This window comes from Strigops habroptila, chromosome 4 (assembly GCF_004027225.2).
Source record: "Strigops habroptila isolate Jane chromosome 4, bStrHab1.2.pri, whole genome shotgun sequence".
NCBI lineage: Eukaryota > Metazoa > Chordata > Aves > Psittaciformes > Psittacidae > Strigops > Strigops habroptila.
This window is the reverse complement of record NC_046358.1, coordinates 13521889-13544190: the sequence shown is the minus strand read 5'-3', so window position 1 is coordinate 13544190 and position 22302 is coordinate 13521889. Positions and strand designations below refer to the sequence as shown.

General features: G+C 42.2%; 1 protein-coding gene across 3 annotated transcripts in view; it reads right to left on the bottom strand.

Annotated features, from left to right (window-relative positions):
- MDGA2 (MAM domain containing glycosylphosphatidylinositol anchor 2) overlaps positions 1–22302 on the bottom strand; it is a 371741-nt gene that overhangs the window by 61784 nt on the left and 287655 nt on the right. For all 3 annotated transcript variants that reach the window (XR_003991066.1, XM_030483781.1, XM_032919889.1), the window contains one exon: positions 16101–16370. Coding sequence is in view for 2 of the 3 variants with exons in the window: in XM_030483781.1 (XP_030339641.1) it covers positions 16101–16370 (270 nt within the window). In the remaining variant the exon portion in view is untranslated. The remainder of the gene's footprint in view (positions 1–16100; positions 16371–22302) is intronic.

Sequence of the window (22302 nt, the reverse complement as noted above, 5' to 3'; positions counted from 1 at the left end):
ATATTTGCACGTGTCTCTGACTAGAAAGTGGTTACTAAAGTGAGGTGATATACAAAAAAACAAAGTGAAGCCTCTGCTCGAGGTGGAGGTGGTAATTTACCTGTAGCCAAAGGGAACTCTACAGAAACCCCCTGGGAACTAGAGGGGTGGAAGGGGGAAGCAGTGTCGCTTGTAAGCGCTAGAGACCTGATAAACGAAGGGTAGGGAAATGAAAGGGGTGTCATATAGAGAGCAGGATGCTGTCATGAAATTGTAAATAATAATGTGTCACCACATGCACATAAAGAAAACTGTGGCCTATGACAAGGGGGTGAGGTAGGGAAGCTCTGGCAGTGCCTGACAAAACACATATCTCAGGATCAGAGTGCAACACTTGAGTCACAGGAGGAACATGTGCAGCCGGGAGCTGTTTATCAGGACCTCCTAGGCAGCTCTAAGCTCTCCCCGCTTGTCATTCAAAGTCATGCAGCTGCCATATCCCCATCCCTTTCCTAACATGGGCTCCCCAGTTCCTGGCAAATACAACAGCTTGTGACTGCCTCAATCCACTCCAGAACCTGCAATACCCTCACATCACACGAGCAAGCAATCATTTTGGAGGAAGAAACTAAACAAAATGCCAGCCAACAACTGAACTGTCCCTGCTTCCCACCAGCAATACTGAAATGCAGTTTTTCACTCCTCTCTGGGCACTTCTTGGGTCAGTTCTGCAGTGGTGATGCTCAAGAGCTCCCTGCTAAACACTCTGTAGTGCAGATCCTTCAGGCTCTGTGGAACTGGAACACGGCTGAAATTATTTGCAGCAACCAACGCGGGCAGGTTCTTTTATGGGGACGGCCTGGTTCAGCTCCAATATTAATTAAGGCATATGCTTCATTCCCATTTACCAGGCTCCCCAAAAACACACCTTCAGGGCTGCCAGCAACAGAGGGATGGAAAGAATGCTTTTTGCTCTTCTTTTTCTAGTTCTGTTTACCCAACATGAAATAACTATCACTCGCCCAGAGCACCGCACACTCAAGCACTTGCACCATCCAAGGAGGCAGCTCCATGTTCTCTAACTCTTGGGGTCACTGGTTTGGACCTTGGACATAGACCAATACACAACAGCTCAGCTACCAAGAGATCTTTACTTCAAAAGCTGAACCATTCATCTTTGTTTATTGCACAAAGCACTCTGTGGTCAACAAGAAGGGATGCATTTACTCTTTATTATCAGTCTCTGGAGGCTACTTTGAAACAGTCTGAGACACAGTGATGAAGTTGAGAGGTGGCAGTGATGCCATGTTTGGGGACATCTGGCTGCAGCTCACCTCCTTCACCTGGGACCACACTCTAGTATTGCAAAACACTGCAAACCACGGAGGCCAGAAGGACATCAGATGTTTAGACATGTTCTTGGAGGCCAAATCCACCAGTGCCAGAGAAACAGAGTTTTCCCATCCCCTTAGGATAGCAGCTTGGTAGACATCCATGGTACCACTTGCCAGCAGACTGGGAAGCAGGAGGTGGCAATGCCTCTGCTCTGGACTCCAGGCTCACACTGAGCACGTGGGACTGGTCACTGCTAAAAATATATGCTCAGGACCTGGCTTAGTGCTATGATTTCCCTCATACTGGTGTCACTGCATTGCAAAGGGAGAACTGCGCTGAGCTCATCAGGTCCTTCTCCAGCTTTCAAGCAGCAACGCACAGAAACACAACCAAATCCAAACAGTACCTGCAAGTAGTAGTTTCTCAAGTGGTGCAATCCACTTTTGCATTCACAATCCTGTCCTTTTCTGGGTGAACTAACTTTATTTTCCTTCTTTCCCTAGGGTAGACTTGCATTAAAAATGAGTAAGTCTGAAGCACAGCAAAAACCTCAGATAACCCTTCCTTCCACTCCTCAAATTAGATACTTCGGCCTCAGGATGGAATTTATTAACTTCATTTCTCTCTTCTTACAAGATGACAGGAAGAGCACAGTTGAGAACCAGTAATAACACCTTGTCACCTTTGCTAAAAGGTCACATTTGGCACTGCTTGCTCCACTGATGACCTGCAAGAAGCAAATATCCCAAATTTCAAAATTCTGCTGAGTTTGGAAATTAGTTGTCAAGAAGGCAGTCTCTGGCTCAGAGTCCACTGCCTTTACTGGGCTTTGGACCAGGAGATTGGTAAAAAAACCCTGTTAACACAGTAAGAACTGTCTTTCATATTTGAGTGCCTGCAGTTTAAACTGCCCTGGTCAAGCATGTGGGGTAGCAATCTGCTTTCGAGGAGGCTGGTAAAGCTCCTCTTAATTCAGATTTTCCACCAGCAGGAATGAGTTCAGCAGGAAACAAAATAACACCGATACTCTGCATGCTTTGGAAATGGTCTTTCCTGTCATACATTTTTAGGAGATGCTTTGTGCTCAGTAGCACTGTTATAATCTCCATGGCCTCTGAAGCCTTTAATTAAAACCAAATACCTACTGTGCCTAGCAGATGAATGAAAAATAGTTTGTTAAATGGTAGTGATACTTCAGTAGAAATTTTAAAGACCACACAAGTGAGAACATAGGTGACATATGGTTTCTGATGGTTTTTCCCACTTCCTAGAGTTTCCAGACATCCATGACTGTCCCTAGATTGCAAACTTGATAAATATTTTTAAGAGTAGGGAGATAAATTACTTATACTGACCCCTTTGAATTTGTTTCTGAATTAAGGTGAGCATTGACTAGTTAACATTTAACTAAGTCAGAGCCTAACTTTTTACTCCTAAGGTCTGAGAATACAGCAGTACTCTTGCTTCAGCCAAAAAAGCTGTGGTTGAAACTATGGAGGGCTGCTGTTCCCAAACCAGGGGGAGATATAGAGAGGTGGAGGACAGACGTGTTCTGCTCATGAGGAGCAAACAATGCTGCAAGAGCCAAAACCCAACCCAAAACTAAAGAGGATACATGCTGCTTTTCCTGGAGTAAGAGATGGTCCGTGCCCAACTCTGCATTTTCCATGGGAAACAGTGCTGCTGCGAGGTGATGCTCGCAAGGGAATGAAGTGCATATGAAAGCACTTCAAGTTTCAGATCAAAGACACCAGGGAAGGGGAAAAAAGTAAAATAACACACTGCCAGCTTGACTTGAGACATGAAATTGGGATACGAGACTATTGTAATCAGTGACACAGTAAAAAATGTTCTCCTGTCCTTGGGAAAGATATAAATGCAGCTGCAACCACCATTAAGCTTTACATGAGAGATTGTAATTTATATAGTCAGTTTATAGCCTGTAACATTCATTTAGACTTACTGGAAAGCTAATAACTTATAGCTAATAACTTATAGTCAGCTCATAATCAAATCTTCCTTAGAGAAACAGTGCTACAGACAGCAAGGATTTACAGGTAGTTTGTATGGGTGTCTTCATAAAGAAATAAATTAACTCTAACAGTAATGCAAATTACTCTACTCGCTCTCTCCATATTTAAATCTAGCAGTCCGTTGGTGCTAGAGGTGCCTCAGATCCATACAGGCTCTCAAGGCCTTCCTTAAAACTCACAGTTCCTCACCAAACCAGAGAGCTTTTCCTACCAGGCTGGAAGGATCCAGCCCCTGAGAAAAGGGAAAACCCCATACTGAGCTATCAGGGATTTTAAACACCTGGTCATTTCTTCCCTCAACTTCCCTGTGATAGCTTTTCACCACCATCAAACACGAGATTGACATTCCCAGTGACACCAGACTTGCAAAGCATCCACATGTCCCCCAGAGTAATTGGGACATCTCTTGTAGACATGGCAAACTCCACAGGCACCATACAAGCCATACACACTATACATGTGCCCATGTTAACAAAACAATCAGTAAAAATAAACCAGAAGAAACAGGTCAGATGGGGATCAGCTAACCCAATTGTGCTCAGAAAGTTGTCTACAGAAATCAAGGACTTTGCCTGCTTCTAACACTGCCTCTGTCCTTACTTGGTGCTGCTCTGTGCACTTCTGCTTTATCCAGGTATCCAAGTCTTTAATGTGAGCAGTCCTGGTGAATTATAAGCCATTTGCATGCAGACAAAAACCCTAACGGGAACAGCAGTTATGAACTCGCCTGCACACAGCAGCATAAAAAAAGATGAAAATGCAAATAATGTAAATGGCTTGCATGTGTTATCTTGTCAGTCCTTGTAAGAAGGGAGGATGGGGAAGAAATAGTCTAGTTGGGGGCACATATCAGGATGTGTCCGCACCAAGGTGCAGTGAGATGATGCAGTGGAGGTCTATGCTCTTGGGAGTTTCTCAGGAGAGCATCCAGTGCTGGGAACTGTCCAGGGCAGCCTGGGTGACCGCAGCGGGGTGCCACCCAGCTCCTGGAGACAGCACCAGCAAGCTAGCTCTGCGATAGAGAATAAAACCACACCGACACAGTGCTGTGCTTCATCTCCAAACCCTCCCTGAAGCACCAAGAAGTCCCCAGTGTGTTGGGGAGCAGACAGGGCATGCAGGTATCAGCCACCAGCGCTGGTGCCTCCATGCAGGGCTGTGAGACCATACGGTCTGCGCTGGCAGTGGTTTGGGCATTTCTGCATCAGATCCTCTGTGATCTACCGCATAGCACTGCCCAGGGTCTGGCTCAGATGTGCTGTGTAATGCTCCTCCACCTTGGCAAGCCACTGGCCAGGCAGGTGAGAAAGAGCAGACAAATGCCTCAGTGGTCAAAGACAAAAGGACAATTGTGGGCTCAGAAAGCAAGAGTACTTTGTAAAATTATAGATTTAAAGCCAAATGAAGTCCACACAACCTACATAAAGTTCTGCCCATGAATTACGAGAAATGCAACAGGCAGGCAGGGGATTAACAAAGCTGATTTCAGAAATGGGATTTCAAGTTGCCAACATGTTTTTAAAACACACCGTTTCAAATAATTTTCTCAATTTTCCATCATACTATTGAAAAATGGTGAGACAAGTCAGCTAGAAAGTAAATTATAAGGTACACTTCAACTAATAAAGAAGCAAGCAATACCAGATGAACCTGAGTGAGAAGTACCCAAACACAAACACAATGTTGGACTTGGGACACCACAGAACCAGTGGAAAATGAACATCTAAGTGTACCCTCTCAACTTTTCAGTCAATTCAGCAAACCTGGAGTTTAACTGGATGGACATAACTATTATATTGGACATATTATATCATATAATTAATGCAGAAGCAAATGTAATTGTACTAGTGTTTCTTCATTTCATTTTGTATTGTCCTTCCACACAAAATTATCCTCAGTTTTGTGGCAAAATGGAACAGCATTAAATTTGTAAGATGACATAAAATACTATTTTATACCAACCTTGTACATAGTGTGCATTCACAAGGCTCGCTTGCAGTGAAGTGAGGTCAAAGAAACCATCCAAGAAAGTCAGAGAGCAGGCAAAGGAGTCCTGCCATATTCCCCAACTGGCCTAAGAACCAAGGCAGGGGGTGGGGGGGCAGGAAGCATGCTATTTAAAATTCCTGTATGCACAGATAATTTAAATCCAAATTGCTGGCTTCCATCTGTGCTTCTGACTTCTGAGGTTCACCTATGCTCAAAGATCGGCTGTCAGTGAAGCAGCCGTATCCAGTCACGACTCAGAACACAGTCTACAAGACAGGAGTCATGTCGCTAAAAAATGTCTTCAGACTTTGGCTGCTCTTGCTAATGCCAAAGCTTGCTGGATAATTCACAGAGATTATTTTGCTTATCAAACACAAGCAACAAGAGAAGGGGTGGAGTTGTTTTGTGCCCTGGGTGATGGGCAGGAGCGTACCCCTGAGATCAGAGCTCACAATTCAATAAAACACACAACTGTCAAAGCCCTCTTTAGTCTTGCTACAACAAAGCCAATGATACGGTATGGATAACAGGTCTCAGAGGAGTTTAATTAATTTAAACTGACTGTTATTCCACTGAAACACTGGAGCTGTAGCAATGCTCATGAGTTTGGCTGCACTATTCAAGAAAAGTAAAGTACATTATCCAAAGGTGAAGTGTGGTTTCAAAAAGGATTTTAGGTTATGAATCTTCAATTTCTCACTTTTCCCTTCCCTATTACCTCTCTTTTTTGCCACGTTTTTGTGTCACTCTGTACTGTACCAATACCACGAAACAGAAGCCAACAGTGTAGATGAACCACAATGAAAGATGCAATAAAGAAACCACCATATTAAAAAGAGATGCACAAAGTCAGTTATGAGGATTAAGTGAATAACTTACTGTTGATCCTAATTCTAACCAAAAAGCAAATTTTGATTGAAATTAAACAAAAATCGATGTATCGATGTTTCCCTCTGCTTTTGCTCTTAAAAACAGAATACTGAAATAATTTAATGTTGAAGACAAGATCCAAATGACAAGGTCCAAAACACTCAACCTGGAAGAGAGGAAGGTGGTGATGATGGGGAAAGATGCTGCTCCCTCTTTCACAGAACCCTTTCTCTCTTCACGTGAGCTCTGTGAGGACCTGATTTCCACACTATGATGTGCATTGAATTGGCTTTGGGGAGAAGGTAGGATGTGGATTGTGTCACTGTAAGGAAAGAGGGAAGAAAACGTGGGACATTTTGCTGCCTGAAAGTCTAGGTGCTAAACCCTGAAAAATGAAAATGCCAGTTACACCAGTCTGGGGATGCAAATAACTCAGCATCTGACCCTGAATCCTTTCCCCTATTTCTAAATTTACCCTATTTTCAGGAGATGCCAGACAGTTTCCCCCATCAAACAATGATGAGGTCACAGGGCTGATAACATTGTAGTGACAGACCCCAAATCTCTGTATCATGCTGGAACTTGACTTTCTCGATAACACAGTACACATGGGCAAAGGCAGGGTACCTAGAATATAATAGTTTAAGTAGTAACCAAATCGAAGAGAGAGCGGTAAAACACTTGGGTTTGGTTAGGGTGGAGAGACTAGGCCTTCACCACTGCTCTTGTTAACTGTCCTGGCCGCACTGAGATAGCTCGAGTAGCCTACAAGGATGCTGGGGAGGGACTCTTTATTAGGGACTGTAGTGATAGGACAAGAAGTTCTTCCCTGTGAGGGTGGTGAAGCCCTGGCACAGGTTGCCCAGAGAAGCTGTGGCTGCCCCATCCGTGGCAGTGTTCAAGGCCAGGTTGGACAGGGCTTTGAGCAACCTTGTCTAGTGGGAGGCATCCCTGCCTGTGGCAGGGGGTTAGAACTGGATGGTCTTTAAGGTCCCTTCCAACCCAAACCATTCTGTGATTCTATGATAATCAGATGTGATCGTTTCAGTGGAATCCTCACCTGAACACAAGACGTGGGCAGTGACACTATCCCTACGGTGGATCCCTCAGCTCAGTCACCTCACAAGAGGCACAAAATATTGTGTGGGTATCTCCAAACCAGTGTCGAGCCACTTTTTTCCAGGGAGTACCGATCAGGAAGAAGAGCTGCGCTGTACTATCTGGCATCTCTGGGTAACTTCACTTCCTGGTGCTGCTGAGCATTCGTGCATCCTGCTGAAGTCAAAAGGCTTTGCACTTGCTGACAACCACAAAAATAAAACAGCTGGTCTTGCTACTTGTGAGAAAAGAAAAAAAAAAAAAAGGACAAAAAGGATAAAAAAAAAAAAAAAAGGCGCTGTTCTCCACTTTTGCATGGCCTTAAAGCAATTTTCCAAAACAGACATCACCGTGATAGCATCTGAGCGTCTTTGTTCAGGTTTTAAATAAGCAGTAAGGAGATGAAAATTCAGTCTGAGTAGTGTTACTGAGAGCCTCAGTAACACTACCCAAGAGAAGACAATAAACACCAAAGGAAATCGGACCTCAGTCTCAGCCTTGCAGTCCAGCAGATTTCAAAAGGATAATCATCAGAAAATTGGCCATTAAAGCAAAGCATCTGACTGCCTGCTGACAGACAGGAACGCACTGCTGAATGACCCAAGGCCTAACGACTAGAAGTATCTCAGCAGCTCAGGAAAATGTCATGGGTAATCTTGAGGCAGATGAAGTATCTAAAAGCAGTAAGTAGGTTAGTGCTCCACGGTCTGGAGCGAGCAGCCAGTCACAAATGATCCACACAAATTCAGGCAGAGTCTGAGCAACACCTTCATTTTAGAAATGTCCTCGGACAACACATACATGCTCCAAGATGATTTGGACGTTAAAGAGTAATACTGAACTGGGATTTTTTTAATGTAATCTTCATCACAGGATAATGAATTGGAAAAATAAATTATGTGTGTAATGCTCAAAGAAGGTAAAATAGAGGATTTGGGGTCAGAGAGCAAATGGAGCACAGACCTGTAATGGAATACAGAAGGACAGGAGAATCCAAGTACCTGACAGTGCAGGTCAGCTATTTTAAGAGATTTTTTCTGTACACTGTTGGTATATTTTTGTGTATATTCTTTGACCTCATGTGACTTTTTTTTCCATGCTCTGAAAACAGTGTGGGCCATGTGGGGAAAACAGAGCGGAGAAGGGAGAGGATGAGGCGGGCTAGAGTGGGGAGGCAAGAGGATGACCGCTCTCAGTCCTCCTCTCCTCTTCATCCTTCTGTCTCTCTCACTTGTTCAAGTACTAAACCTGATCTTCTTTTATGACAAGGTGATCCACTTAGTGGGTGAGGGAAAGGTTGTGGATGTTGTCTACCCGAATTTTAGTAAATTGACAACATTTCCCACAGCATTCTCCTGGAGAAAATGCTATGCTATTCTCTATGTTATGCTATTCACTATGCTATGCTATGCTAAGCTAACCTAAACTATGCTCCTCATAATGTGGCAGAACCCTGTCGAATACCCACTTTGTCACTCTGTGCTGGCCTTCAGCAGCAGTTCCAGCTGTGAAGACATGCTTTCTTCTGCGTTACGATGATAAAATGTCAAAAAACCAAACTCAGTATTAAAAAAATAGCTGAAATAAACAGGAATAATAACACTGAAGAAAGGATCTTTAGATTAAAAATTAATGGCAGCTAGCTAACGGGCACTAGCACATTGCTGCAGGGCTCTCGCATACCCGTGCAGGGACTTGCTCAAACAGAAAGGATGCAAAGGATAGATGCAAGAAGGCATCGGGGAGATATCACAGGATTAGAGAAGCAGATAGCATAAACAGCGAAGATTTTGATTAAAAAAACTCCAACAAACCAGCAACCCTCAAGCCCTCTGGTGCTGACCCGACACAACAAATTTTGAATTCACCAAAGTGGATCTGTTTTCTTTAGACTTACGTCAAACCAGGGTTTTACCCTGCCAAAAATATTGACAGTAAACAGTTTGGAGGAAAAATGTCACATATTAAAAGAAAAGATAAATATTTATAAAGAACAAAGAAAATATAATTCCTTAATACTCACTGATGGAAATGTGTATAAGAGAAACATAAGTGTGTCTATTGAGGAGAATATTTGATTTATTCTAAGAAAGGAAAATGTCTGCATTTGCAGCACAGCACTTGCCTTTCCAATATAACCTTCCTAAAAGATCAACAGCTGTCCCTAAACTGCCCCAGTAACATGGCTGTGACTGTTAATTACCATTCTGCTCTGATTTTTAAAGTTAAAGGGACACTACCAGTTGAACCACACATATTTTTCTCCCAACCAAATGGGCTTTAGTATTGCTAATATAGAAACATTTCTCAGTGTATAATGAAAAAAGAAAAAATGGAAAATATTTTTCCATATTTCATTTTTCATTGGCACCTTGTGTTAAATGAGCCAGGACAGCCAGCTATGCAGTCAATGTCCCTGTATATTTATTGAGTACATCAGCAGGAGAGAGAAAAACACAGCTTTAAGCCTGAAAAATATAACTGGAAATGTTCCTATTAATAAGAGAGGATGAGGGACAGGCCTTAATATATGAAATTATTGTAATCTGGCTCTTAAGCCTGATTAGATTTCGAGTTGATGCCTTCCTTGAAGTAGAAGCCTTCCTTTAAGTAATAACCAGGCATCAATTAATGGTTTCAGGGGTTGGGTATTTTCAGCATGGGCAGGTGTATCCATCTTGGAGGATGCAGGGAACAGAGCAGGAATCCTGCCACCTCCCAGCTTGGAAAGCTATGAAGCCTATTTGACAACACTGAACCTTTTCCTGTAGACAAACTGACATAATTTCCTCCAAAGTCTCCAAGGAAAGAGCCAAGGAGCTTGCCTGCACTAGCTCCTAGTGGAGCCTGGACTACAGGAACACAGGCACTGTCCTCAAACAGGGTAGGGAAGGTTTTGACCACCAGCTGGTGGTTGTCAGCTAGCAAGGTTCGTACCCTACTTAAAGGAACAGCATGACCACTGGAAGGCTCTCCAAACAAAGAATTAGAGCATAAAATCATATTATTACTCCCCTCTTGCACGTGCTTGAGGATCACAGATTTGTTTGGCAGAGCTGTCCTTTCAATGTGGGGAGGACAACAGCATTACAGCACTATCTGATAGCGTGGCGGTGTTAGGAGGAATACCCAGGTTGTGTTTGCTTCAGATCTGGGTTATAGTTTTGTTTGGAAATGAGCATAAAAATAATCGGCACACACCTCAAATAGGTCAAAATCTTACTTTTTTGGTATTTCTCCCAGGGACCTGGTTTTTCCCCTAAGTTATGATTACTGAGTTTCCTATACAGGCCCCTTAGGGTGTGTGGAGAGCTGGTGCTACAGGAAGGAAAGGATAGTCTCTTATAGCTTTCAGATTTATCAAAGTAATGAAAATATTAATTTAAACTGTGCTGGTATACATGTCATTGAGAAAAGAAAAAAAAAAAGGAATGATTGTTTTCAACTCACCAGTTAGTTAATATTTCAGTAGTTTAGGAAGACTTCTGAAATATTTTAGAAAGGTAGATTATTCTTGATCCCTATGTTTCTACTTCCACATTTGCCAATGAGCTTTCATAATGTGTCCATGTCACTGTACTCATCCAAGAGCCATTACCCAAAAATTGAACCAGTCAACTAAAATTCACACCAATAACCCAAAGCACAAAACAACTGCTAGCAGTTATTGGCTAGAACGACGAGGAGGAACAAATGGTTTAGGGAAAAAACCCCAAGTAACTATTGTGAGCAAGGGTTCATTAATGCCCAGCATCCTTTGGCCACTGATCGAGACTATCCAGCTGCAATGATCCCAGTGTCTGGCACAACAGCTACAGGTTCCTGGAAAATGGAGAGAAAACTGCTGAATTTGAAGCATTTATACAGAGAAATACAACACATAGCTCCTGCATGTCCCTCCAGTAGTCCAGACACTGGTCAATCACTCCATGATGGGCAACCATGCAGTGAGGAACAGAACTGATATTAGAGCCATTGCCACTTCTTCCAGCCAACACACACCCAATTCAGCTTGTGAAAATTGCACTGATTTACTTGCTTGGGAAGTTGCCTTCGTGCTGACAAAAATGAAAACACTGTAGAGTGAAAACAGTTCACTGGCAAAAAAATTTTTGTGATTGTGCAGGTAAAAGGAGTACAATCAATCTGCTTTGAAACAAGTTTTCTAAAATATGGCTTTTGCTTGTTGCTTTACATTAATTCCATAGAGTTTCTAAAGGAAAAAAAAAAAAAGGGGGAAGCCAGAAACAATACACACTTCAGTCCCTCAGTCCAGGCCTTCCCTAATAAAAAAAGGATTAACGAAGCTATTAAACATTAAATGGCAGAACACTGTTTTAATTCAGCTGACAGGGACATGGAGAAGAACCCAATACCCTGCAATTTCAAGTGTCTGCAATTAATTTTAAGATGATGCCCTTGTGGTAAAAGCATCCCGACTTTCACAACAGGCTGGATGGTAATTCTGACACGATTTCAGCTCAATGCTGCACAGAGCACAGCGCTACTGTGTATGGTGCCAAGGGCAAAGAAGAAACACTGAAGAACACAAATTTCTGAACAAGTTTCCAGCGAGGAAGTTCCTGCAAGGCTACATGAGGAATCACGCAGCTCCCACTAGGGATGGATGCTGGCATCATTCAGAAGGGATGTTCCAGTGTCAAGCTCCTCAGATTCCCACTCCCTAAGGCATGGGAGAGAGGAAGGCAGAAGATGGGAGATTCTTGGGCAGCCTGAGCAGACACCCCCAGCTACACTGCATATACAGGCAGGTATACGCATGCCTGCCGGTTTGCTTTGCTCTGTCTTCAATTCAGTAACACCAGTAAAGTTCTGAAGAAAGGAAAAGCTGTGGTTATGGTGGTAGCTAACAATTATAATCTACGTAATTATGAGTTGATTGGCTTGATGTTGCTCTTGGCCAGAAGCACTGAAAGCGTGACAGAAGACTGGATAAGTAAATAATTAAAGATTGGCTTGTTAATTAATGCAATATTTTATGCAAAAAAAAAATAATCCACAAAACAGAACGACACAAAATCAATATTCAAAACCATCTTTGCTCAATGGTGGGATCAAAGTTAGATGGTAGAAGTAACTACATCAACATAATGCCATTAGTAGCTTTGTTTATTTCTGACTAGTGTTATGATTACTAATTTAAATAGTATCTCACAAATTACATATAGCGTTGTCAAACCATTACCATAAACCATGACAGATTTCACAATGTGACTTAAGCAAGGAATCATGCAAGAATGGCTGGGAGGTTGGAACTAGCTGATCTTTAAGGTCCCTTCCGACCCAAGCCATTCTATGATTCTATGATGTGTATCTGGCCCTTTTAAATATCCTGATTAAACAATTGCAATAATTTATTGTGGATGAAACAAAATATTGTTTCCCTTATTAAAAAATCTCTTTGGACAGCAACTTCTGTGAGAAATTCAGCCTGAGGCAGCCACCAGCATAGTGAATTTCAGCAAAAGTGGTTAAAGCTTGACAAAGTTAGAAGCCGCTGAAGGTAAAGTGTTATGCCAAGACTTGTCAGGTAACCTTGACCAGAGGTAATCTTAACCCTAAGTAGCTCCCTTGGTGCACAGAATATTGCCCCGCAACCCCCACTGTAGCACCAGCCCTTCCGACAGCAAGGCAAGGGCTTGCTTAATCAATCTCTTGCACACTGGGAACCTAGAAAATACAGAGTTCAACCTTACCTGCCTTGAGGAAGGCCAAGTTGGTATATAAAAGGTGTCCTCAGGGTGGCCTGGGCTGGAAGGAGCCAGGATATGACCCAGGGAGGGGAGGGCTGAGGTCTGTCCCTCAAGGAGCCCACAGCACCAGCCCTTGGGGAGAGGGGACCCTCGCTGCACTAATCCAGCCTCTTTCTCCATCACTCAAATCCTTCCTCCTCCTGCACAGAGACTTCTCAATAGTCAGTGCCATTCATGATGTTGTTTGCATCTGTTTTTTTTATTTTTTTAATTTGCTTCCAACCATGGCACAGTTTTAACAACACACTGCCTGACAAGTACTTTTTGTTGCTCTTTGGATATGATATACACTATCAACCACTGAATAAAACATATAGACAGTGAAGCTGTGAGTAGCATGACCTCAACTTTGCTTTCCCACAAATACAATTTTGCTTGTATGTTTTTACTTATTTTTAAGACAGCAGCAGGTTAAATCTGCCTCAGATTGGCCCACCAGATATAAATTATATAAACCCTTTTTTCAAATATGATGTATTTTGCTTTCATCTTCTCAAATCTGGCTCAAAAAACAAATGTAGTAAAAACAGGTTTTGCAAAATCTAGGGCCGGTTTAAATCTTTCCAATCAGGTTGCTTTTAATACTGTACTGAAAACCTTTCTCTTAGCATACCAATGCTTCTCTGCAGCCCCTGCAATGTAAGCATTGCAGCACATTGCTACTACATGAAAGCTGGAGATAAAACAGACTAAAATGGGCTACAACAACTCCCATTATTCCACCCAAAAGAAATGCTCTCCACTATCGCCAGATTCCTGCCACTGGGTTATTTATTTGGCTTTTTTCCTCCATGCGTGTGTCTAAGAAGTGACCCATTTCTTTTCTGTATTCACATTCCCGGTGAAATGTAAGCTTCCTTTTTAACCACTTTGTCATTTTTCTTCTACACGTTTTCAGCTCCCCAGTGCTTTAACTTCATCTATCCTGATAAGACTTGGGACCACAATACAGCTCCTGCTCTTTCCTGAGAGCAGTTTCAACTCCATGTGTCAAAGAACGCGTTTACTAAACACATTGGTTTTAACCTTAAAAGACTGAGGAAAGCATGAAAACCAAAGTGTTACTTTCAGCATCCTTGACCCAACCATACAGCATAAATTCGCATAATGCTATAAATTAAAAATGAGCAAGGCACACAAAGGGATGTGAGACAGTGTATCATAAAACCATTTTAGTACTAATTTTCAGTTATGTGGCTTGCTTTGGCATGGTAATAAATCACAGAAAGCCACTCAGATTGCCCTAGTCTTGGCAAAATAATTGCCTGAGAATAGGTTTCCACAGTCTCGGGTCCAAAGTGTGATGAACAGTAAATTGAACTGCATTTACTCATTTGAGGAAAAAGACTGTTTCCCTGGTTTCCTTCAGAGCCACCTTTTGAATTAAAATCCAAAGATTTGGAGAAGTCGGTGGCTGTGAAAATACCTCCACACAGGCTCTGAATGATAAGCCAGGCAAAGGCTTGATTACTTCTTGAAAGAAGCAGAGCCATCGGTCACTGGGGTGCTTGCTGTGTTCCCACCACATCTGGGCCATGCGCTGCTGGCCCAATGGAATCCCTGCCAAGGAGATGCCATTTAACTAAGTTCAAAAGAAAAAAAAAAAAAAAGCATCCACATGAAAGGAGGCTCATGTTTTTTCCTATCAAACAAAATTTTACTTAAAAGCACTGGGGAGCTTTATCAAAATGCTTCCTTCATTCAAAGGACAGATGTGTATGAAGGGTCTACCCTGATATCCAGAACTCATGCAGAACAGGGTTCCTGAGAGGTTCCATGCCCTTTCTGCTAGTAGCACTGAAGCTGATAATAATGCCCATTTTTCTAATCAATGGCAGGATTCAGGGAGCTGCCAGGCTGCCAGCAACCCCAAAAGCAAAACCTTGTTTAGATCTGATTGTAGCTGGAGCCAAGTCAGTGTGCAAGAATAAAATCCCAACCACAGTGTGGGATCTTTCCTTTTCAGACAACTCTCCTCTACATATTCTGAATTTACTGTTTGTTGGTTTCTTTTCTCATCATTCCTTTTCAAGTAGCTGATGGGAGGGATTTTGAGCTAAAATAGGGCTATTCTGACATACTTTGGGAGGCTGGGGCTGCTTGTGCTGACATCCCTTATAGGTGGTGCACAGGAACGGGTGGTTCCTGACCTACCACAGACCTTGGGAGAGATGGTTCATTTAACGGACATGCTTATTTTCCCTCCAGTGATTCTAAAAAGTGCCTGGACAACCAGCCTAGAGGGATGGGGAACCTACGTCTGATGTGACTCCAGGAACCAGAGGACCTCAGCTTGGACACAACCTCTGATGCAGGCACTGGGTGTTGCAGGATCAGGCAGCTGAGTCTTCCAGCCCAGATAACTAATTTCCAACAGAGGAAGAATCAAAATTACATGACTAAACACCCAGTTTAACATTCAGATCCAAGATACTAAAGATAATAGAGATACAAAGTTTGTCTCAATCCAGTGCATTCATTGCACAACATGGGTATATCATGGCAGGGGCTGCACATCCTCCCTGAGTCTGTGCTCTTGTGTAGGAACTTCACAAAGCCCTTTGCTGCTTGAGAAAAGGAACAAATTTCAACACCCCGCTGTACTTGGGTTGCTTGAAGTTGCTTGAGATTCTGGTCTGCCCACCCCGGTCTCTCAGGTCACTGAGTGTACCAAAAGAGAAGAAGAAATTCAAGCCTGATTGCAACTTCAAATTGAAGAGATTTTCTGCCTGATGACTCTCTCAGGCCTTTCTCAAAAGCATACTGACAGATGCCTGCAGAGAAGGGATTTTTACATTTTGCACGCAAAAATATCCTCAAACCAATGAAATAAGCTATATCTCCTATTTGTTACCAGCCTTCCTAGAATCAAAACCAGATGCCTTAAACCATGATTCTACCTCGAAGGAGGTATGTCTTCAGTAATCTGTTATTGAAGCAGAAGTAGCATTACCCAACAACACGTGAGCCTGCAGCATGCTCAGCCCATCATCTTGGCGCACCGAGACACAGCCAAGCCTACCTGTCACGAGGAAGCTGCACCGGCCAGCACCCGCTTCGTTAATGATGTTGCAGTTGTAGATGCCATAGCTGTCACGGGAGAGGCTACTGACGGTGTACTCAGTGGAGTCCTGCATATCGAACTGGCCAGTGCGCAGCAGCTTGCTGCCCAGGCGCCACTCATAGGTGAGGACCCGGGTGGGATACGCCCTCAGGACCCGGCAGCTCATGGTGATGCTCCGGCCTTGGCCTTGCCGAATCTCCAGGAAGGTGGGCTCCACGGCGGGGGGGTCTGCAGGAAACAGGAAGGGAGGGCAGAAGATTTGTAAGTGAATTAGCATGGGAGGCAGAGTTCAGCAGCCACCGCTGAAAGGCTAGAGCACCACGGCATAACCCGGTATCCATGAGAGAAGAACTCAATAACGGTAAGTACACAACCTCACTAGATAACAATCAGCTAGTAACAGAAGCATACACATCCAAAGCACTGAATTCTGCTTATTGACTTTTTCAGCTGAGTACTTAAAGACATGGTGCTGCTTCACCAACGTTATCACTTGAGAAAAAGTGAGAAGTTCCACATCCGTGCAGACCAGGAGGCTCAGCCCCTCCAAACCTCACAGGGGAACCATGGACTCTGGCACATGGGGCTTTCTGGAGGAGGATGGGGGAGAAAAAGAGGCTTTACTTTGTTGAGGTAAAGAGCACAAGGTAACGATGACCCTGGCACAGAGCTGAGGCAGCGATTCTTTTCACTGTCGAACTTTGCAGTGGTAGAAGATGAATCAATGAAGCAGCACAGACACCCCTACTTACCCCATCCTGGCAGCTGCCTTCAGGTTTCAACAAATTTATAATCATATGTTAATCTTTTCTATCCACTCAGGTGGTAGTTTTCATATTCCAGTAAGCACAGAATGGGCCATTTTTGCATAACTTGAATTAAACTGTGTTTTAAATAATTTAATTTGCAGCTACAAATTCTGACTTCTGATTCAATTTTTTTGATTCCATTATTTTGTATTTTGAGCAAAATATACAATAAATATAGACAACACACAGCGTATGCAAAAAGCTAATTTTATCCTCACATCTGCCTTTTGATAACTTAATCATTGCAGAACAACATGGGCAACTTGGACAGAATAATGTTGGTAGTCAGCTCTTGTCAACACAGCTATTTAGACCAGGTAATGTGCATGAAAAACATGCATGTGTTTGCAACTGGATACAAAACAGTGAGTGACAAGACATTCTGGCTCTTTAAAAAACACAGCTCATTTTTCAGCCCATGAGAAAGAAATTCTGAAAGCCTCCTGTGCCAGTAAAATACATGAAATCTTTGCATCTATATTAAAAGAGCTCTTACAGACATAGAACATAAAAATATAAATTCCCTGACAAGTTCTGCAAGAGAACAATCTTCACAGAGTCCACACCATGCTCCTTTCAGAAGGAAGCCTCACCATTATCTCCCCAAGAGCATGTTGTCCTCAGGTTCTTCATTGGTTGGTATGTCCATCACAGATACGAACAACCTTCAGACACTTGATATTTAATTCTCTGCATCACAGAAGTTGTAATCAGATTCCCTCGGTTCCTGTAAACTAGGAACCATACTTGCACATGTACTGCCGCTCACCATCTCTGGCTTAGACAAGAATCCAGCCTAACACAGCATACTTGAAATTAAGGTAAATTTTGGAGACTGTCATATTTAGACAACATTGCTTAGAACTCATGACATCCAGCTATCGTATTTTAGCTCACTGCAACAATCACCATTTATCTTCTGTCATGAGCTAAGTTTGGAATTACTGGAAGAGGAATACCATGATTTGGCAGGAAGGTGATCACAAAGGCGGAAGCGGTGAATAGCATCAGAGGTGGGATACAGGGCTTGGGGGTACAGGATGATGAAATGGCAGGTATTAACTCTGAGGACATTTACCCTTTTCTGAGATTCCCCCAAAAAATTACTGATGAAGAAGAGATGACATGGAAACTACTGATTCAAAACCCCATTGATCCCAGCCTGACTTTTCCTCTTTGTAGATTAAATATCATATGACTTCGTATAATTGTGAAGCCAGCTTCTCAACTGGTACATGCACTGCAGCACATCCACAGATAACTGCAAATAAAAGACCAGAAACCCTAAATCGTCAAAACTGCAACCCTTCTTTCCATTGATAATATCCCCCAATTTTGTGTCATCAGAAAATTTCATCACAGGGGCACTACTCTTTGTGCTCAGGTACAGAATAAAAAAATATGAAAAGAAGATATATTCGTAAGAAATTCCACTAGTCTCTCTCTCCAGCCTGATGTTTACCCTTTCAACACAAGCCAGTAGTGTCTTCATCTGCCCTCACTGCACAATTTCTTGACCTTATTCTGCTTCACTAATAGTTTCCCAAGGCAGTAGCTTTGCAGGGAATTGTTGGCTTAAAGATAAGACTTATTCTTGGGAAAGAAAATGTGCCAGATCACAGCTTTCTTCTAAGGGAGAGCTATTCAGCTAGTCAAGCCTGATCTGCCTTTCACAGATTTTTGTCTTTTCCTCTAACTGCCTTGTCGTACAATTGTACATACTTTCCAAATACCTTCTAAATCATGATATATAATGGATATCAGAAAAACTCTAATCAAATTTATTAATATTTACTCTCATCCAGTCATTTCTCTACCCTAAGTAAGCTCTCCAGGTTTTCTTCCCATTTCGGCCATGATAATTCCAAATCCAGACCCTCTTCAGCATTATAGCATTTACCCTCACAGTCAGCACCATAGTATACATTTAAATCCAGGTAAAATTACCCCCAACTGTTAGCTAGACACAGATTAGCCAATGAAATAATACAACATAAGGATGGTCAAACAGCATCTGACTGAAAATCCTTCTGGCCCATGATCCTCCACTGATCCTGAGAGCATGGGGGAGAGGAGAGCACAAGAGCACAGAGGGCACTGGGGAACTTTGGGACAGAAAAGTTCTGAAAACTATGTGTGTGGTGTGTTGAATACCTTTAATCATGCTGCTTTCATTTCCTCCCCTTACTTTTAAGCCCATTCAATACTTGAATGTCCATACCTTGCCTACTATTTGCCAAAATGTCCTGTTCTTTTGTTTGTGTTGCTGTTTCCATCTGATGCACCATATTCAGTGAACAATATTTCTCTGTCCACCTCTCCATGGCAACTCTGCTTTAATGACTTTTAGCATATATTGGTATTCAGCCCCCTCTTTCATCTTCCCCTGGTTTATTTACTTATAAGATACTTTAGCCTTATAAATAGCTTTTAAATAAAAGTTTGCCCTGCCTTTAAGGTCAAAATAGTCTTTAAAATACAGAATTTCCATCTATCCATGAACACGTGATACCCAGTGACAGAAAAAGAAAATTAACTTTGGTTGCTCATTTCAGAGTTACACTTTTGCAGGCAATAACTTTAATGGAAAAGGAAAGGGATGATAAAAACGACAATATATGTAGAGCTAACAGTTTTTTGTTTTTGTTTTTTTTTTTTTTTTTTACAAGATAGTGACTTCACAACTAGCGAAGGTGCTAGTGTCTCAGGCATCTTCTCAGAGTAATGATGCTCAGAATGAAACTTACTTTGTAGTGGTTTGGAAATCATATGTCTTTAACTCATTTGCATTAGCTCTTCCCCAAGGCTTTAACAATTTGATTTAATTTACTTTGCTGTACTTATTCCTATCTTTCATAATTCTAGTATTAGTTTTTCAAAAATACACGGAAAAGCCGCAAAGGGAGTACAGTTCCTTCTTTTAAACAATTATCTTTGGGAAGAAAACGGTCTGAAGTTAAAACAGGCTTTATATTAATGTTTAATGAATTTTTTCGCCTAAGTACATTCATGTTTTAAGGATTATAAAATGGAAAACGAAGGCTCCCTAGCTATCAAGAGAAAAGACAGCAAGATGTTTGTTTGTTTTAAACCAGACAGCTGCTTCTCATGGTGCAGATCATATCATGGTCTTTATTGTAAGACATGTTAAGGAGAAAACATATCATTCAGTGAATTTATTTTGGCTGTGTGGCCTTGAGCAGAGACTTTACCTGCTGATTTGGTTTCTCCAATTTGCATTGTAGCTTAAGCAGATTATTAGTTTCTCTCTTCCAGCTCTAGCAACAGGAATAAATATGAAAAGCTGATGCCATTGCTTCAGCTTCTGTAGTATTTGTGGACACTTTTTATTTGATTTGCCCAATAGGAATGTTATTCTAACAACACTCTATGTCAGCTACAGAGAAGGAGTAAATACTCTTGGGGTAGGATTTGCACCACAGAAAGCCACACCAGCAAATGATAAATCAGGCCAGGTGAAACCATTGTATCAGGGGCAGAGAGTCTAGGTGGGCAGGGGACCTCACAGCTGCCTTGCAGATGAGCCTGTGATGGACCAGGCGATGCAGGAGGTGGGATTCGCACCCTACCAGCCGAAGAATGGTGCTAAACCACTGTGTATGGAAAACACCAGTGAAGCTGAGATGAGTTAAGCAAGCGCTGTTTCCATTATCTGATTGAAACATACTGTAAATTATTTTATTGCCTGAGGGATCTGCAGTGGAAAGCCAGTCATTCTAGCTTAAAAGGTAGCCTTTCTTCTTTCCTTTTCTTTTCTTCTTTTTTAAAGTTATTGAGGGCATGTTTGCCTGTGAGGGAAAGTTACTTGCTAGGATTTGTATATTGCTGGTAATGAAGGCTTGGTATAGGCAGTCAATTTTATTGTTTTAATTTTGTGTTTACACCTGCGCCTCAGATACATCATGCCCAGGATATGAAGCATCCTCTCAGGAAAATTGTGTGGCATTTTTTCAACTTCCAGCAGAGGCAGCACTTCGTCTCCCAGGCCACATCAGCAAGTATTTTATAGCTTACAAAGTCGATATTATATATTCTGTTGTTGGCAATGGGATTTGTGTGCTTTTATAACAAAAAAATATTCCTTAATATGTATATGTAAGTATACCAGAACTAGATGCGTGGAATTCTGCTGTCTGATATGTGCTTGTATAGATCAATGGAGTCAATATAAAATATACAATGTCTACTCAGATATTGTAATGGGTTTTACCTTCCCCCAATGCCATTTGTTCTGAACCTAAAAATAAAGGAAGCCTGAGCACTTTTGTTTGATTTACAGATCTGCAGACTTCCTCGGTGAGGCTGCTCAGAAAAGCCACAATCCTGGATTGCTTGTAGAGGTAAAGTCAGTAGACTTGACAGTAAAGCTCTAGTTTTTCTCTTCAAAAAAATAAATTATAACAATGTACCTTAGCAAAAGCTCTTAAAAAAAACCCAACCCCAAGCTCCCATGGATTAGGGTGCACTGGTGTAGATGGGGGGAGTGGGGATGAGGAGCTTTTCTTGTGTATTAGTAAAGGACTTGAAGACAAGAGACACAGGAAAAGAAGTGCTACTGAATTTACAGTACCTGGGATGTTATCAGATATTGATGTGGACTCCCAACGACTCGCAAAGACACAAGCTGCTCACCTTCATGGGCAGTATGGCAGACTGCAATGCTGGGGGCATCACCAGTGGTTAAAATCTGAATCTGGCTAAGAGCAGCTGCAGAAGAATACTGCAATATTGAATAAATCAGTAATGAAACCCATGCACGTAATGAAGTCATCAATTGCAAAGGAAACCCCAGTTCCCAATGAAGTCCAGTCTAATGGAGCCTAATTAAGTGGAGCCTTTCAGGAAGGAAATCTTGGAGCTTCTGTGGATATTTTTCTGAAAACAGCTCTGTGTTCATTAATGGCGCAAACAGCTGGCAATGTCCAGAGCTAACTGAAAGGAAGAGACTCAGTGAAACTACCATGCAGCAGGTTTGAGGCAAGTATCAGGAACTGTTCCTTTAGACAAAGTACTGCAGCCATTTGGACAAATTGCCATTTTTTGTTCTGGAGGTTAAAGTCAGAACAGTGTCAGACCTGGCTGGGCATGATATGCCCAGGAGTGGCTGTTAAAACCAGTAGTGGGAATACAGCCTCCCGCAGATCACTGGATGCTGAAACAAGCTGGGGAAAGATCATTCTATTCATCTGCACTGCAGGACTCATTACAATGCTGGCAAAGCCTTACACAATTTCCACCCCTCCATAGTCATCATTCCCATGTCTCTCCATCCTCCAGCTGTTCTTTCCAGGCACCTCCAACTATTCTGAAGATTATTTTCATATGCAATT